The sequence below is a fragment of the Cornus florida genome, unplaced genomic scaffold (assembly GCF_030987335.1).
Source record: "Cornus florida cultivar Cherokee Brave unplaced genomic scaffold, ASM3098733v1 CherokeeBrave_3.0.0_Hap2_Chr06, whole genome shotgun sequence".
Lineage (NCBI taxonomy): Eukaryota > Viridiplantae > Streptophyta > Magnoliopsida > Cornales > Cornaceae > Cornus > Cornus florida.
In genome coordinates, this window is record NW_026775576.1 from 102,267,371 (window position 1) to 102,285,420 (window position 18,050).

An 18,050-nucleotide genomic window follows, 5' to 3' on the forward strand; every position below is an offset into this window, starting at 1 on the left:
TGGTTCTAGAATCGAGGGGTATCACAGATGTTAACTAGAGTTCATGGTGACTAAACTGGACTAGTTGTAATCTCTTTCTTCAGTGATTTTTTTGGCCTTGCCAAGTCGCGAGGTTGTTTGATCTACCGTTTGGGGAAGGTTTTTTCTCGTATATCTGGTGCTCAAGTCTTTATCTTTATTTACTTTACATATTATTTGCTTATATACGGCTATGTGATGCATGCGCTTAAAGATTAAAAGCAATTAAACTAAATTAATCACTTAATTCTTTGGTTGTCCAAATACAACTATGGGATGGTTGTTAGTTTATTTGTTTATTTAACAAATTTACTTAATTTATTTGTTTAATTAAATAAATAGTTTATTTATTTATTGCTGATTTATTTGTTTAACGGTCTTGTGCTTAACAAGTAATTGAATACAAAGACTATTTAATTCACCAATCACAATTGAATTGATATATTTGTAATATATTAACTTCCATATTCAATAGATAATAAAAAAATTGTGTAAAATCATAGTTAAGTCTAGATATAAGCAAAAAGTGAGAACATGCCTATTTACCCCCATGTAAGTCATATCTCAAGACCATAACCACTGCGTTCTTGACTACAATTTTAGTTGAGACCTTTTCAATTAGACTCACTCCTGAGCTATGCAAATAGACTTTATCATTGTGTGGCATAAGGTATCCACATAATAGATATCATTACCTCCAACTCTGCAGTAGATATTGAGTGTGTCGGTTAAGCGCCGACAAAAAATTGAAAAATTTTAGGAGGGGGAAATTGTAATGTTACGGCAATGGACAAGGTGAGGAATCTTTAGGAAAAGCAACATATCATTCAACACGAAGAAGTGAACAAGAATGACAAAGAGGACGAAGACTTTGAGTTCGCTTTTGTTTGCAGGGAGCCTAATTCCTCCGATATCCAACGACAAATCTTCTACAACAGTCAGATCCAATCCGTTTTTCGATGATTTGCTACTACTGTTAGGTCATGCCGAAAAACCATTCGACTTTTCTCTGAATTCAATTTCTCCAATTATCTCTTTTGTTGTCATGGCCAATTTCATCCACTATTTTTTTTTTTTTTTTTTGGGTGCTAAATTTGATTATTTTTTTCATGGAGTTTGCATTAGAATAGAGAAGTTAGGGGTTCCATTTTTTCCATTTTAAACAAAATTATTGAATTAGAGTATTGATTTTTCTAATAAAATTGAAAGTTGAATGGCGGCTGAGTAGTAGAGATGGGGTTGAGTGAGAGAGACAAGGGAGAGCAGTAGTGAGGGTGTGTGTCCGAGAGAGAGGAGATGATGCTAGAAATACAGTCACATGGTTGATAACCCATTCACAAGTTTTGTTTGCTTGGGAATACGTTCCATTGAACTTGAGGAAGAAGATTGATTGAGGTCTTCGAATTTGCAACTAACCAACAGGATAATTTTGTCTTTTAAAGTATCACAATTGGTCACGTGACATTTAATTCCCATGAAACCGTGTTTCTCAAATTGTGGGGTTATTTTTCTTTTCTTTTTTTTTATTTATTTATTTTTTTTTGGCGACATTGACGAGACCATATTATTCTTCCCGTTTTTCGAATATAACATTTTCCTTTTTGGAGGTCTAAATATGTAGACGACAACCGCTTGAGAAACAATTTCCCTAGCGGGGTGTGTAAGTATCAACTTGAAAAATATATACCAAGTTGTGTCCGCTTGAGAAACAATTTCCCTAGCGGAGTGTGTAAGTATCAACTTGAAAAATATATATACATACATATATAAAGACAAGTAGCTAAATCGACTTAAATTATACAGCAATTGTTTCCCATTGATAAAAAATTTAAGAGTACAATGGCAGCTATGAAACCATAACTTGGCTGCAAATCCCTGGTTACTTACTCTCAAATGTAATTTATATATATATATTTTTTAAAAGGTCTTCCGACACACTGTTGTCTCTACAAGCTCATGTCTGTTGGGTCACGAAGCTTGGGCAACTCCAAATTTTGATATATATATATATATATTTTTGTCATTTTTTTTATTATTTTTTTTTTTTACAGAAAGCATAAAGTAGAGATCTTACATGAGAAGCTTCGATTTTCTTTCTATTTCGGGAGAGAGCTAGCTCACGCAACAAAAAACAAGAGTCTGAAATAAAGTCTCTCTCAGCTTTCAAACTTCAAATTCTTTCTAGACGGAAAAAAAGGGGGTGCAACTCCACCACCCATTAGCAAACAGTTCGACCATAACAAATTGATGCAATGTAGAGATTCTTGGACCACTTCTCCTGTGAAAGGAACAAATAAATGAACTGGTAGAATTAAAAAAAAAATGTTTACTGCAACTACTACTATTCTTTAGCTAATGCTCCATTTCCTTCAAGGATTTACAAGCAGAGCTCAAAGATAAAGAAAATGTCAAAAGAGATCATGCCTACATGTTTGGTTACCAAACAAGGTAAAATATAATTTTCCCTATGGCTTTGATAAGTAAAAGAGGAGAGAGAACTAAATGTGTGGAACACAAGTGCTAAAATTTTAATTTCACATCTCATTTTCCTTTTAATTATCTAATTCTCAACCATTTTTGTGAAGTTAAAAATTTCTATTTTTATTTAACTAGGAGAGGATAACAAAAGGAAAATGACATCTGCTCTACCTTCTCTTGTCCTTACTATCTGCCAAGCAAAACAAGTTTAGCATTTCGTAGAACTACATGAATCTATACTTTGTCTTTATGATGATGAGAATATTAAAACCTTGAAAGATCTAAGTGCCTCAATTTTAAGGAACCACATTCTATCCAACCATAGAGAAGAAAACCAACGAGGATGGGAAGTGTTAGCTGACAAGAACGCCCCTTGTAGGGCGTTCTGTTCTGCTCTCATTAAAAATAAATAAATAAATAAATAAGCACAAGGTACATACCTTTACATGGGTGCTTGGGAAGGCAGATGTACGCAGAGTTTCTTGGGTCTCATCCATCATCTTACGTTTTGGTATACTCAGTATAAAGGCTGCTTGATCAGCAGTAGCAGCCATAGAAGTTATCCTATAACCACTTTCCCATCGTCGGTGTATTCCTTCACTTGGGTACAGAAAATCAAGCTCCACAACCTAAGATATCAGTCAGTTTGACAGAGGAGTCAGAAAGGAAGTGTCATAATATCTACAAGGCATACAGATTAAGTTATGTTAAAAAGTAGTACTCATACCTGTTCGGAATATCCGGAGTTCCTAGACATTACTACCCCCCAGCGACTGCCAGCAGTTGTCATGGATGTGACATGGAAACCTTCCTTCCATTTTTTATTAATCCACTTGAAAGGAAAAGATTCACTCACTTTGTATGACTGCTGGGTGTAAGGAGTTCCTAAACAATTACAGAACACACCATAAAAGAGAAGCAAATAAGAATTTTTTAGAAATGATGGGTAGCAAGAAAAAATTAAGCTATATATCATCAATTTATATTGCACTCAATATGATGGAAATATTATGCAGAGTATTAGTCTACCAAACACGCGATAGAGAACTGTAGAGATGCTGAAACTTTGTGAAAGTGCAAACTCATACAACACCATGAATGCCATATACTGTGATAATGATGTTTAAATCTATCTAATGCTATATATCAACACCCCCCCACCCACACAAAAAAAAAAAAAAAAAAAAAAAACTGTCTCAGAAGGAAAAAAAAAAAAAAAAAACACACACACACACACAAAAGCACACAACCCATACAAAACAAAAAAATAGATAAAATAGAGTAAAATAAACTATTGAGATTCTTCGTTTGTAATTATTAGTGCGAACATTTTGGTTTTAATATTAACCAGAATCTTTTTTGTTTAGATCCAGAGATGAGGTAAGATAACATAAACAGAACTGATGATGATGCTTGCAGTAGTGATGATGGCAGAAGTGAGGACGGTATGTTAGGATTAGCTCACAAGCAGTACACCAAGCACCAACTCATGTAAAGCCACATCACAGCCTGAACCATAACACCAAAACATGTGGAGGACTTCGACTTATAAGAGGCTTGATCATGGAAAATACACTAGGGTCCGGGCCCAAGTAGCTTGGATGGACATGCCAAACCCATAGAGAACATGCTTTCCTTTCCAATAATGTACTTTTCCAAATCACAACTAGACAGAGCCTCTCAACTACTCAGGTCAACCAAATAAATTATATGTCCACCTTTAGTTCCACCCAACGTTATATCCTCCTAAATGGTAGAAGCCCTCCAGGAATATGTTGTGTTAGTTTATTATCCAAAGGGTGAAGTGCCAAAAAAAAAAAAAAAAAAAAAAAACAGTTATATACAGAATGTGCAAATACCCCCCCTAGTGTTCAAAATTGATGAAATATAAAAATGGTAGAAGCCCAACATTATATCCTTGTAAATGGTAGAAGACCAAAAATATTTATTTCGGGTTTTAATAAATTTTTTTGGTCAAAATTGACGGTCAAGGGGCAATTTGCACATATTTTGAAATGTTAGGGATTTATATGCACATACTAAACTGCAGCGTTGTTTTTTGCATATGTTTTATATAGCATGGTTTTTTTTTTTTTTTTTTTTTTTTTGGCACTTTACCCTTAATCCAAATGCAAAGGAGATCGAAAAGAGCTTTTTAGTAGATGTGGAACTGCATTCAAGCATACCTAAAAACCAGACAAACATGTTGAGCCAAGCCCAGCCCTACAGAATTGATGTCGTTAATGGCTAAAATCTATCCGCAAAAATAATCATCCGCGAAGATATTTTTGAGAGGACCAAAGTAAAGCACTCTTTAAGAATGTTGTATGAATGACGTATGACCACTGAATATTCTATTTATAGTTATGAAGACAAACCTGTTTACAGTATTGAATAAAACGCCATCACGAAACATATTACAACATGAGCATTTACCAAGATATTGAAATTAATTAGGCATGACAAAAAGGCAACACTAGCAGTAAGAGCATGATAAGGGTAGTAGCAACACTGGAAAGAGAAAAGGAAATATCAATTATTCACGCTTCAATTAGGGACAAATAATACATTATTCTTCTTATTTTGTTAAGAGCACGATAAGGTAGTAGTAGCAACACTGGAAGAGGGAAAAGGAAATATCAATTATTCACACTTCAGTTAGGGACTGATAATATATTATTCTTCTTTTTTTTGTTTTTTTTTTTAATTTTTTGTTTTTGAGGTGTATCATCTCATTTAAAATGATCTTCATGTGCATAAAATAAGCTAAACTCTGTTGATATTGATTTCTCATGAGCAAAGATACATGAAAAAGGCAACCGAAGGTTCACGTGGGTAATCTATTTGTCCAAGCACTTGAACCACTAAGCCTTTTTGCTTCGCCTATATAAAGATCAAACCCATTATGTTATGATCACAAATTAACTTGATGAATATGGCAAGGGACAACCACGCAAGGTGGACAGAAGGAAGACACAAGGCAATTGACCCAATAAAGACCATAGCTGCCTAACACCAAGGTGGTATTGGACGACTTGGAACAATCTCAGACCCAACCCATTTAAAACTGCATTGGGCTCCAACCTGGTAGATGCACAAACCCAGCCCACATCTATTCACATATAACATGAGAGAAGTGGATTGATTGACATGAGAATAAGATGAATGTCACCTAAGCATCTAATTATTGTATTCAATGGGATAAGGACATGACTCCTGTTGATTCCCCGTTGCTCGTTACCTTAACCATTTCAAAAGTGACCTGAAATGACCTTGGTCGGCACCTAGCCCAACTAGCACTGAGGCTAATAAAATAGACCATCAGGACAGGAAAACAAGCAGCCTGCCAATCACCTGACACCTGAAAATGTCAAGGTCAACGAGAAATGCTCTGATAAGACATGAGACAGCTATCTAACTTCCTACATCTGGAACTTTTTCTTTTTTGGCGATTATGTGTATAGCAACAAAGAAGTCACTACTTCCTTTAGCAGTCTTGATCTAAAATATCATCCTCTGCATCCCTTAAATCAGCTAGCAGTTGAAGGCTAGTGGCCAAACCACATTCTAGTTCATATATAAGCAATTAGGCCAAAATCAGTCTAAGATCAACCTTAGCATTCAGCATTCAATAATTGCAGCAGTAAGTCCTCTAAGTTCAATCCAGCCAACAACCAGCCACGTCGCATAACACATTGGTAAACTTTTGACACCCACAACTCAACAAGGGAGGAAGCCCCACCCCACCCCCTGCCCAAACGAAAATGGAGAAGAACAAAAATAAAAGGATAACACACACCCCTGCTAGATCTGCCACCAATCAGTTGGCCACATGCAATGAAGGACAGTGACTTAACCTAGTAGAAGTGATGATGATAGAATACAACATGGCATTAAAGTATGACAGGATGAAACTGAATTGCGCAGTATATACAATCTATTGTGTAAATAGTAAAAATTAGTAACAAGAGAAGACAGCTTGTGTTCTAACTTGAGGATCCTACCCCACCCTCGCTGAACTCCCAGAACTTTCAAAAGCATATTGCCCTAACAATACGCATATTAGTCACATATCATGTCAGCAATTTGTAAGCTTCCTAAAGCATGCTATATTTTTTTCATCAATAACAAAAATAATTAGGAGAGATGTAAAAGTGATACAAGAATCATATAGATACATAAGTAACACATACTAATACAAATATACACGTCTATAAATATTTATATATGTATTTCTATTTTTATATATATCAATAAATCATAGAAAAACAGTTCAATTGGCCAACCTTTAGACATAACAACCAAGGAACTCCCATTACTTGCACCAGCTATTGAGCTGATGTAATAATTCTTTTCCCACTGTTCCATAATCCAATCCTGAGTATTTAAACAGTACAATTAGTGATAAGAATACGATCAAAGAATTATTATTCACAAGAAATGACAACATCGATGCATTTGGAGAGTGACCTTGTGCAGGAAAACAGCAGAAAGTTCATAAACCTGGGAACAGAAACCTGTTCCTGCATCCATGATTAAGGCCCAAAGATTTGTTGACGAAGCTACACAGCTGATATACAGTCCATCTTCATTACCCTTCTCTACATGCTGACGCAGCCTTGAGTCTGCAACATTGTAGTGATATCTACAAATCCAGAAAAAATATTCACTTATGGCATAGAAAAAGAGACATTGTAATCTCATGCATGTGACCAGTAAATGTAAACACTCTTTGAGAGTCAAATTCCAGACCTCGTACCAACATCGATGATGTGAAACCTAAAGTTACTGAAGCAAAAAACAAAAATAAATCCAGAAACATGTGTTTTGATCAGCATTCCACAAGGATTGTCTTTTCTATGGGCCCGTGTAAACATGAATTCTGTTTCAGAGAATCAGTAACAAAATAAGGCCCATCATCCAGAGATTCTCAATGACCAAATCACCATTTTATAATCTCCTAAAACTTCAAGTTAGATAATGTACATGGAAACTACCATTCAAAAACAAGTGCTAATATTAGTCGTACATGGAAACTACCATTCAATATGATTGAGAAAGGATGAGGAAGATGTAATATAGCCAACTCTTAATATGTTACTGTTACTGTTAACCTTAAAAATATTTAAATAACTAATTTGGTCAAAATAATCTTCTCTCCCATTCGCCAGCCAAGAATGTTATTTTTATGCACGCAGATGATACATGACAATCTATTAAATAAGCATATCTTCATATCTAACTATATGAACTTTTGATTTCAATTTCAATAATGCATCCATTAGTTTCTTTAGGAGAAGTTCTCGACAAATATCCAAAGCGAGATCTAAAGGTTGTTAGATATTCTTGAGAGAGGTGAGCTACCATTAAGTGCAAATTTGAAACAGTTGTCTGATTTAAATATCCTTTGCCATTTTTGTAAAAGCAGTGATCGCATGCCTCTTAACAGTTATCAATCTAAACTTGTACCTTCGGAACATATGTGAGGAAACAACATTGATGCGCTGGTTCACCACCACTCCAGCTAACTCTCACTTATCTAGGTTAGCCTAGGCAACCATAGGAAGTCATGCATGCATAACAACTAGCAAAGCAAGTGGAGCACGATATTCTCCAACTGATATTCATCCTGGTCATGTAAAAATGCAGCTCTAAGCATATATGATATCAACGAAGTAGGCCACTTAATTAGGTCAACCAATTTGGCCCATATTCCCTGCTTGTGAATTTGGCATGTTGAGAAATCTAAACTTCAACTGCATGATAACTTCTTTCTTTATATAGACTTGGCTTGATGGAAGATTCAAACAATTGAAATTTCACTTAAAAGGTAAAAAGTGCTCCCCAACCGGTATTGCATGTGCAGTGTCACAACAGCAGGAAAGGTAGACCAGTAACTTCTACAATGCAGGGAAATAGAGGCGAAATGGGGAGGGAAATGGTTTCTTGTGTTGACCTGCAATTTGTAGATCGTGACGCAACAATATCCCAAAATGACATCACAAGGACAACCATATGTAAGCTTTATATATGTGAATATATATATATATATATATCTGTGTGTGTGTGTTCTTTTTTGTTTTTGTGCACTCTTTATTTTAAACCTTCAATACATAATATTACTGATTTATGTAAAAGGTTCATACAAATTGGTTTATGCTTCATTTGTTGTAATGGTAATAGTAAAATTTTCAAAGTTACCAAATATTACTCACAAATGTAAGATTCGAACAGTTGAAATTTCAGTTAGAAGGCAAAAGGTGCTCCCTAACCAGTATTGTGTGTGCAGTGTCACAGCAAGAAAGGTAGACCAGTTACTTCTACAATGCAGGGAAATAGAGGAGAAATGGGGAGGGAAATAGTTTCTTGTGTTGACCTGCATTTTGTAGTATGTGACACAACAATATCCCAAAATAACATCATGAGTACAACCATGTGTAAGCATTATATATGTGAATATGTTGTGTGTGCGTGTGTTCTTTTTTGTTTTTGTGTACTCTTTATTTTATACCTTCAATACATAATACTACTGATTTACGTAAAAAGTTCATGCAAATTGGTTTATGCTTCATTTGTTTTAATGGTAATAGTAAAATTTTCGAAGTTTCCAAATACTACTCATGAGTTATGACTGTAAGATATATATATAAAAGCTGGGCCACTTAGAAAATAATAAAACCAGATAAAACCTTAAAAGGCAGTATGGTATATGGAGCAGCAATTTTGCAATTGAGAAAAATACTGGAGTTCTTCATGAATCATAATTAACAAATCTTGAAGGATGATTTAAATAAATAAATAAAATCGACAAAATTTATATACAGACAATAACAATTCTCCAATTGACAAGGCAATGACGGCATTAGGATCTTTAACCAGCCCTGACACTATAATTTTCAGGTAGTCTCTCCCCTCCACATAAGAACCATTTTCTTTCTCTGCTCTTCCTCCTAGTTTTCATCAGCTGCTCCTAACTTCATTGTTTCTGCGTCTTTTTCTTTCTACGGAGTTGTCAGTTTTGTGCCAAAAATAGGGACCGTTTTACCTGTTTCTAATTCTTCCTGATATAAATTAATATCAGCTAACTTCTGGGCTTAAGACTTTTTTGCCCCTGCCTTAGACCGTTCTGATCCTTTTGTAGCAGGATACTTTGTTCTTCTGATTTTTTTTATTTTAAGATATGAAATCCAGTGCTCTGTGCTGGAAATTTTTGACAATTAAGAGGGGACAAAATGCTGACGACAGTATTATGTTTCCAAGCATGTATGGACAAGTGTCATATACCCCAAATTAAAGGTTACTGCCTTCCAGAGTCAGTTGGGATTCCCATTCTCAGTTGTGGAGATGTTAAGCACATGAAAAAGAATTTTTTGAGCTTTTCGTAAGAGGGGGAACCCTTTCCTGAACTCCTTACCAAAGGGATGTACAAGGGTTGTGCCACCCTTCTTTGGCACACTCACTAAATTTACTAATAAAAGTTGAGCTTTTCTTTTGCAATATTTAGTATAATATAAGTCTTCCACATATTCATCTATTATACATATTTTAATATTGTTCAATTTAAATAATCGACTAAATAGAAACACCATTAATTATTTCCTTATTTAGGATTTTGTTCTTTTTCTGCCTTGTCTACATTATTTGAAGGCAATAAAAAATTGTGTGGATCACTTTTAGCACAATGAGTAATTGAAAAGATTCCGAAAAATACCTTCAAGAAAAAATTTAAGATATAATTAAATGTTCCATTTAATTCATTGAATGCTTCACATTTAACTAAAACAAATGTTAAATAAAGGCTTGAAGCAAGCCCGGCCAAGCATCTCTAATACAAATCCATTTAAAACGTGTCGTTATTCAAATGAGCATTTACATAATCAGGATTCAGAAACAAATTTGCAATAATAGGTCACTTATTGTCATTGAATTGGCAGACAGTCACAGACATGATGACAGTGTCCACCATGTCCGACACTAGTCTGGAAAATTATAGAAAGTCCATTTATTACCAAAAGCATATGAGCAACCGCGCTATGCATGTCCATCCAGAAACTTGACACATGGGAACTACTATTTTGTTTTCTATGTGTGGTATTCTCATGCAAACACATGTAGACACATCCTTGTGTGATCTAGAGGAAATGTAACCAACTTATGTGTCTGTTGTCAACCAAGATATTCAAGTCCATGCCCGCCAAATTATAGGGGTCTGTCTATATACGCGTAAATATATATGTGTACAGATAGAGAGAGAGAGAGAGGATTAATGCACAAGAGAAACTATTAGACGAGTTGCAGAAAACTATTTTCACATTAGAAAATAACAGATACTAACTTTAATTTTAACATATTATTCCAAACTAAAAATAATAATCAGCTTTTTTCGGTATTTATGTACTAGAACATAGCACAACGGAACAAGCAAATATGGAAGGAAATTTATTTATTATATTTTGAAATTCCGTATGCAAAATTAGTGACTTTTAGAAGACAAAGTGGTAATGCTCCATGAGCATAATAACATCAGAAAGGATTAGTCATGAGACACATATTACATGGAAAGAAGCTTTATCCAATAAGCAAAGAGAACACATTTTAGATGACATTGAATGACATTGAATGAACATATAACAACTCACCGCTGCTTCATGGGACGTCGTGCATTATAAACTGAAATCCACTGTGTAGCAGGACTACCTAGTCGTACTTTCTTCTTTGGTTGTTCATCTTCTTCCAAATTTATAAGCAATCTCCCCCGCTTTTGCCCAACCTGATTATTGCCAAAAAGGAAAAAAGACAAAGAAAGGGAAAACCATGAACAACAAAACTGAAGTCAGTGTACTATAGTATCTTACAATTTTTTTAAAAAGAAAAAAGAGAAAGGAAAAAGTTAATAAATATAACCTTGAGAGCTCCATCAATTCTAATTGGTCTCAAAGGCGTGCACGGTTCAATCAGACTTTCAAAAAATGATATAAGCTTGGAATAATTGGGCTCCTCATCAAACCTCATATTCGTTACGGCTTCAAGGAACTGTTTAAATGGAGCAGGACAAAAGCAGCACATCAACTCTGGCGATGTCGCCATTTTCTTTTTACAAACAAGAAAGCTCTTGTTGTCTCCCTGTAAATATCCAAAACAGGCATACAAGAATTAAAAATATAAAATGTGACAGCCGAAATTAAACCTAGCATGAATATATTGAAGTAACAGTGCTAATCCACCTGATAGCCCTGCCATGGTAGCCTTCCTTTAATAAGAAATATCAATGTGTATGCCAATGACTCGAGATCATCCCTTCTGCTTCCTGTCCGACCTAAATGCGCATGTACACTTGCATATCTTATTGTACCCCTGTCAGAGAAGACTATTAGTACATGTCAAAACACAATTGACAAACATTCAGAAATGAGCAAACCTGAATATATCAGGCCGCTGATCATATTCAACGTGCTGACCAGATGATGAATCTTTCCATCTAGAAGCTGAATCAACAAAGTATTAGTAGCATTAGAGATAATTACTTAAAAGTGAATTGATGTCTGCCATAAAGTAAATTAGAACCATGGGTAAATATCCCCAAGCACCCATATACACTGTTTAAAACAGTGGAATACAAATACAGCTGATATTTCAGGGAGGACAGAAAGTGACAGAAGTGGAAGACATTACGAAGGTAAGCATACCCAAACCAAGATCAATAAGATAAAGCTTCTTCTCATCAGCAGATCCAGGTTGGCCAAGTAGAAAATTTTCTGGTTTCACATCTCCATGCACAAACCTGGTAGAAGTATCACAAGAACAATTAAAGAAGTTAAATGGTAACTTGCGGGAAGATCTGATTACGAGGAATGATACGTACAAAGATGGAAGCGCATATTTTATGATTCAATAAAAATTACCCCTTTAAGTGAAGCTTTTCAAGAATTGATATTGCCTCCACAGCAATGCAAGCCACCATATTTGGTGACATCCTGTTGCAGTTACCAATCGGTATACAAGCACATATATTCAGTTCACGTGAAAGTAAATTACATCGAGTGTTCAAGAAAGAGCAAGAGAGATAGAGACAAAGATACAGAGAGATTTTGTCTTACGACTGGCCTAAAGAATTCCACACATCCCAAAGACTGGGCCCAAGCATGTCCATGACCTGAAAATTTTATTTAATTTCCTTCAGAATGATGAGCAAATAAGGAAGTCATTTGCACATTGAGTTCTATATCAAACCTCACCAGAATGTAAAAATCTCCTTGGCGACCCTTGAAGTGAACCCATGGAATTCCATAACATCCATTCAAAGTGCTTTTCAATCAAAAGGCAGCAAATAAGATAATAACTTAAGACAACTAACCTAAAGTAATAACAAATAAACCTAAATATGTGTCTCTTGGCATTTAGAAGGTAGCACGCACTTGTACACTTGCCACTCATAAGGAGGGCCATAGTTGCAACCTTTACTGTTCCGATGTTCAAACTTCAATGCAACCTGACAGAAAATATTATCCAGCATCATATTTAGAAGGATATCATTAATGAAAACCTTACACAAAGTTGTGATGTGAGTACTACCTCAACCGCATCTGGTCCTGTTCTTTCAGTGCCACCGTTTACCCTTTTGCCAACATAAACTTGGCCAAAACCACCCTTCCCCAACTTCCTTTCTATCTTATATAGAGGAGAATTACCCACTTGTACCTGCATTCAACGACATAAAGATAATCCTTTTAGAGACTCCTAAAAGACTCTGAAGCATTGAAAGATTCTTTTTAAGGTAAATGTAATAATAACAGTCAGTTGAAGAGCAAAAAGGGCATGTAGTGGCAGTAATGATTCCGTTATTCATGTCAACAATCTCAAATTTATCCAACTTTAAACTTGATTTACAGCATTTCCAAAAATAGCAAAGAAAACAGGGAGATACCCTTTCAGGCACAGGAGTTGTGCTTGCTTCTTCTTCAACTCCTATTACTTTGTCCCCGCTTCCACCCTCCATCGCAATATCCCTATCCGCAACCCCCTCCACTCGATTAAAAACTGGTTCGCCGGCCCCTATAGCAGCAACTTCAGGAAGAACCTCACAAGGTGGCTCTGGGTCTAAATCTATCAACCTAATTCCCCTACCTCTACCAGCAGTAGTTGGTCTCACAGGTAATGCTGTTGAAGGTCCTTTCGCTACAGCGTTGGCATTAGAACCCCTTCCTCTTCCTCCCCCAACTCTCCTCCTGGTTCTGTTTTGAGTAGGCAGGAGCCAATTTTCTGCCTGATCGGCTGGTTGAGGGGCAGGCTGAAGATCACCAAGCCGTTTCGACCTTCGGGCTCCACTTCGCAACTCTGGCATCGTCACCCCATGCAAATTACATTCCACTTAATACCTGCAATATCACTTCAGATCTTCTGAAACCAAAAAGAGAAGTGCAAAAGAAACAAGTTACAACAAAAAAATTTAAGAAGACAACTAAACGAAATCCTTCCACGCAAACAAAATAAACCTCCGAAAGTAATCTTCTGAAGTAAAAAAATCCTGATTCAAAAATATCAAGCTGTAATTATATTAATGAAACCTCAAGTTCCAATAATTTGGGTTGTTATTTTCTTATGACGATAATACTGGTTGCTATTTTCTTGCTCTTTCTTTCATAAAACAGTTCCAAGAAACCTCTATCAGATTCCAACCCATAGTACATAAGAGGAAAATAGACGAGAAAAGTAGCGTACTGAAAAAGTAACAGACTTGACATTAGACACTATTTTTGGCAAATATATATATATATATATATTGCAACACATATATAGAGAAAGATTCTATGATGTACGCTTCCAATTTGCAATTTTTCAACACAGAAATATGAACACGAGTATAGCTAAAAAAGCATACATCTATCAGCTGCAATTCTAAACTAAAATCTAAAAAATTCTTTCTTTTTTAAGCAGTAATCTGTTTCAACAGAAATGAACGCTCTTTACCAAAACGATCAGAAACGAGGATGCAAATCAATATCAAACCTATCAAACAAACAATTAACAAAAGTCTGAGCAATGATTAACTCGAATTGGATCGAATCTATGCAAACCAAACTAAATTTAATCCGATCATGATTGAATAATAACAAGTCCTTTAATCGATCATCAAATAAGCTATCAAGCAATAATATTATCCGTACATTGAAGAAAATGGAGAAGATAAAAGGACTCACAGATCGCACCTCAAAATCTGAAAAACCAGAAGGATCGGTGGCAAACAGTTAAAGAATCGGTACATTTAAGCTTTCAAGAATCGCGTCGATGAGTCGATCGGGCTCAGATCTTCACTGAATACATGTGACATTCTCTATCTTTTTGTTGTCTGAAGCTCAAAGTTTTGCTAAAGTTTGACGAAACCTCCGGTAAAATATGGCGGAAGATAAGGGAAGAAATTCGTAGGGTTTCGAAACCGATAAGTTTAGGTGGAGATTTGGGGGAACTCTGTAATGCCGATGTGTTGCTTCTTCGTCTATCGGTGGTGTATTTCTCTCTCTATCTATATATTCATCTATATATATATATATATATATGATGTATTTATCTCTCTCTATGTGTAAGTAAACTCTCTGGTGTCCCAAACCTCTTCTGTTTTATACGAAAAACCACAAATGCATGCAATATGTGGCCTTGTAAATAACCAAAGGAAATATATATATTTTTTATTTATTTTTATTTAATTACAGTGACGAAAAAGTCTGTATAACTATTCCAAAAGACGAAATTAGCACTGATTTGTTGGTCATGTAATATGTACTAGTGTCATTGCCAGAAAGAACTGGTGGCTGTATATACTTGTATAATGCATGACTTGGGATCATACGGATTTTGGGTGCATCATGACCATTCAAATTCATTCAACACTCATCAATTGCGAACCGACTATGGTAGACACTATTGTACTTTTTTTCTTTTCTTTTTTTTTGGTCGGATAATATTTACAGGAATTTACACAATTTTCTGTTGATGTTTTCAAATCTTAGTTGGATTTATTGATCTGTGTTTCATAACAATGCCTAAATCAATTCATCCGATATTATTTTCCACTATACATTGATGTAAAAAAAAAAATTTAAAAGTAAATTTTACTTTGATTCTTTTGAGATTTGTTAATATTTCACGTAACTCATTTTTTGGTTCATAATTTCCAGCCTCTTTTTTATTTTTCCTTTTCAACAAGGTTAATAATTTCCACTTGCCTCTTTATCATTTTATCCATAAATTTTGTTGTCATTTCAAGTACAATAAAGACAAAATAGACTTTTTAATCACTGACAAAGAAAATATGTGATATTATTAGAAAAATAAGTGATATTATAAAATATAGAGAAATTTATATAAAATATTAATATACCTCAGAAAAGATAAATAAAATTTTTCAATATATATATTTACACACACATACATTCCATTATGGCATTAGGTAATCAATCATAATAAACATAAACCTTCTTCGTACTTATACATTTAGAGATTCAATTATTAATTACACTCACCTCGAGTTATGTAACTAAAATGAATTTCTCCACCTAATTGAAAAATTACACTACTGAGGAAACTGAAGATAAAGTGGGCCGGATCTGATCCGAGAGGAGAGCACCGGGTTAGGCAGCAAGTTCTACCCCAAGCTTAGAGAGTAATACCACAGGCCCAGCACCGGAGATCCACCGGATTGGGTCAAGCCCAAAAAGAAGAAGGCCCGAAGACTGAGAGCCTAACATAGGAAATTAGTGACAACACTTGTAATTGCCTATAAATAGGCATAGAAGATAAAGAGAAGGGGGGAGATAGAAAAAATGTGATGTTATTCTAAAGAGAGGAGGAGAGATATTTTCTTGCATTTACAATTGGCGCCGTCTGTGGGAACGTTGAAGATTGACTCTTGTTTGATCAACATCATGTTAATTCGGACTGATTCGTGAAAACGAAGCTTGATTTCTGGAAATTGGATCCAGATTTGAGAGATTGCGGTTTGCTCTTGAGAAGTTCTTGATTCCTAATTGATTTTGAGAAATTGGTGTCAGATTTACACAGCGGTGATTCGTTCTATCGTGGCTCAATCTGACAAGTTCAAAGTCAGGAAAACTCAGATCTAGCAATTGGTGAACGTAATTCATAAAATTTGAGTCCAGATCTGACGTGATTCGCGTTAGTGAAACTCAGATCTGATTTAGAATTTGTAATTCATGCTTTTGCTCCGTTCCGGAATGATGAATGGGGGTGAGAACTCCAATCCGGTAGAGAATGTACAGTAGATGAAACTTGATGAGTTGATGAGCATGATCGAAGCTCTCAGGAGAGAGAATGCAAAGCTAAGGACTGAAATACAGCGTCAAGAAGCTCCGGTGATTCCGCGACCGCTCCCGGCAGAAGAAAAAGTTCTACGTCCCGGTGCTGCACATCACGGTGAGGAGGTAGGGAACAACCAGACAAATCTTCACCACGAAGAGGTCCGGCCAAATGATTTGCCACCAAATCCTCATTGTGTTGATAATCATAAAGGATCAACTCATGTGGATCCACGGCGTGAATAGATTAAACGAAACGAAGCCATAACTTTCGATCCATATCAAGAAATGCTCGGGCGAGAAGAAACAATGGAGTTTGATCGCCACAAAGCTATACCACCGTGGCACAAGGAGTCTATGGAGGAAAGATCATTCGATCCGTCTTATCGGCCTTCCATGGCAACGTTCGATTATCGAAGCTCAGAAAGGAGATTTATAGATCAGCGAGCTACCGCAGGGTTCCAGAGGGAGAATGAAGCCCTCCACTCAGCGGCTCGAACGGTTGACTCGCCGTTTACCAATGAAATTCTGAATGCTCCTAGTCCGAGGAAATTATTCATGCCCATTTTCATTCTGTTTGACGGGACGACCGATCCGATTGATCATGTATATCACATTCAGTTGAAAATAGCCATGAACACTGAGAACGATTCCTTAATGTGCAAATGCTTTTCTACAAGTCTAGCTGGACCAGCGCTCAATTGGTTCAAGAACCTGCCGAGGGGCTCAGTGGATAGTTTCCGAAGTTTATGCGATCGGTTCATAAGCCAGTACTATGGGAATAAACGTCCAGCAAAGGACATTTTGAGCCTATTCACAATGAAGCAGCATGAGGACGAGCGTCTCCAAGCTTTTCTTACCAAGTTTAACCTTACTGAGAGCATAGTGATTGAATGTCATCCTTCTACGGCGGTTCAAGTGTTTAAATTGGCCATGACTCGTGGCACTCCATTCCACACAAGCTTGGTAGTAAATACGCCGAAGACTATGGATGAACTTAATGAAAGAGCTGATGGTTTTGTGCGTTTAGAAGAAGAAGAGGCAGCTAATGCTCGGAAGACATCCATCACATCAACAGAAGAGAAAACCAAAGTAAAGATCTGGCAAAAGCAGGTTCAGCCACAGCATCAGACCTCCTGGAAATCTGAGAAGAGGCTCATAGAGGAAGAGCTGGTTACTCCATTAAAAGTCACTTTGGCAAGGCTATACCAAGAAAATAAAGATAAGTTCCGATCTCCTTTACCA

The 18,050-nt window shown here is 36.0% G+C and overlaps 1 protein-coding gene across 3 annotated transcripts; it reads right to left on the minus strand.

Annotated features, from left to right (window-relative positions):
- Nucleotides 1-1,785: 1,785 nt before the first annotated feature.
- Nucleotides 1,786-15,087, minus strand: LOC132313452 (casein kinase 1-like protein HD16). 3 transcript variants are annotated; one of them, XM_059812221.1, is made up of 17 exons: nucleotides 14,703-15,087; nucleotides 13,421-13,871; nucleotides 13,069-13,194; nucleotides 12,912-12,985; nucleotides 12,732-12,801; nucleotides 12,594-12,649; nucleotides 12,399-12,470; nucleotides 12,183-12,277; nucleotides 11,915-11,981; nucleotides 11,721-11,850; nucleotides 11,401-11,619; nucleotides 11,136-11,266; nucleotides 6,967-7,141; nucleotides 6,783-6,873; nucleotides 3,224-3,381; nucleotides 2,937-3,125; nucleotides 1,786-2,296 (listed from the first exon to the last, which is right to left on the minus strand). In XM_059812221.1, exons 2-17 carry the CDS (start codon nucleotides 13,835-13,837, stop codon nucleotides 2,237-2,239), a joined length of 2,130 nt encoding a protein of 709 aa, XP_059668204.1. In that variant the 5' UTR covers nucleotides 13,838-13,871; nucleotides 14,703-15,087; the 3' UTR covers nucleotides 1,786-2,236. The 3 variants fall into 3 exon arrangements, with proteins under 3 accessions (XP_059668204.1, XP_059668202.1, XP_059668203.1); XM_059812219.1 differs by having other exon boundaries at nucleotides 13,421-13,893; XM_059812220.1 differs by having other exon boundaries at nucleotides 13,421-13,893; nucleotides 14,694-15,087.
- Between the last annotated feature and the right edge of the window lie 2,963 nt (nucleotides 15,088-18,050).

Coding starts and splice junctions, on each gene's coding strand:
- LOC132313452 (XM_059812221.1), bottom strand. CDS start 13,837: ATGCCAGAGTTGCGAAGTGGAGCCCGAAGGTCGAAACGGCTTGGTGAT. Junction 12,802..12,911: donor TATGAGTGGCAAGTGTACAA/GTGCGTGCTACC, acceptor TTGATTGAAAAG/CACTTTGAATGGATGTTATG. Junction 11,982..12,182: donor TCTTATTGATCTTGGTTTGG/GTATGCTTACCT, acceptor TTGTTGATTCAG/CTTCTAGATGGAAAGATTCA.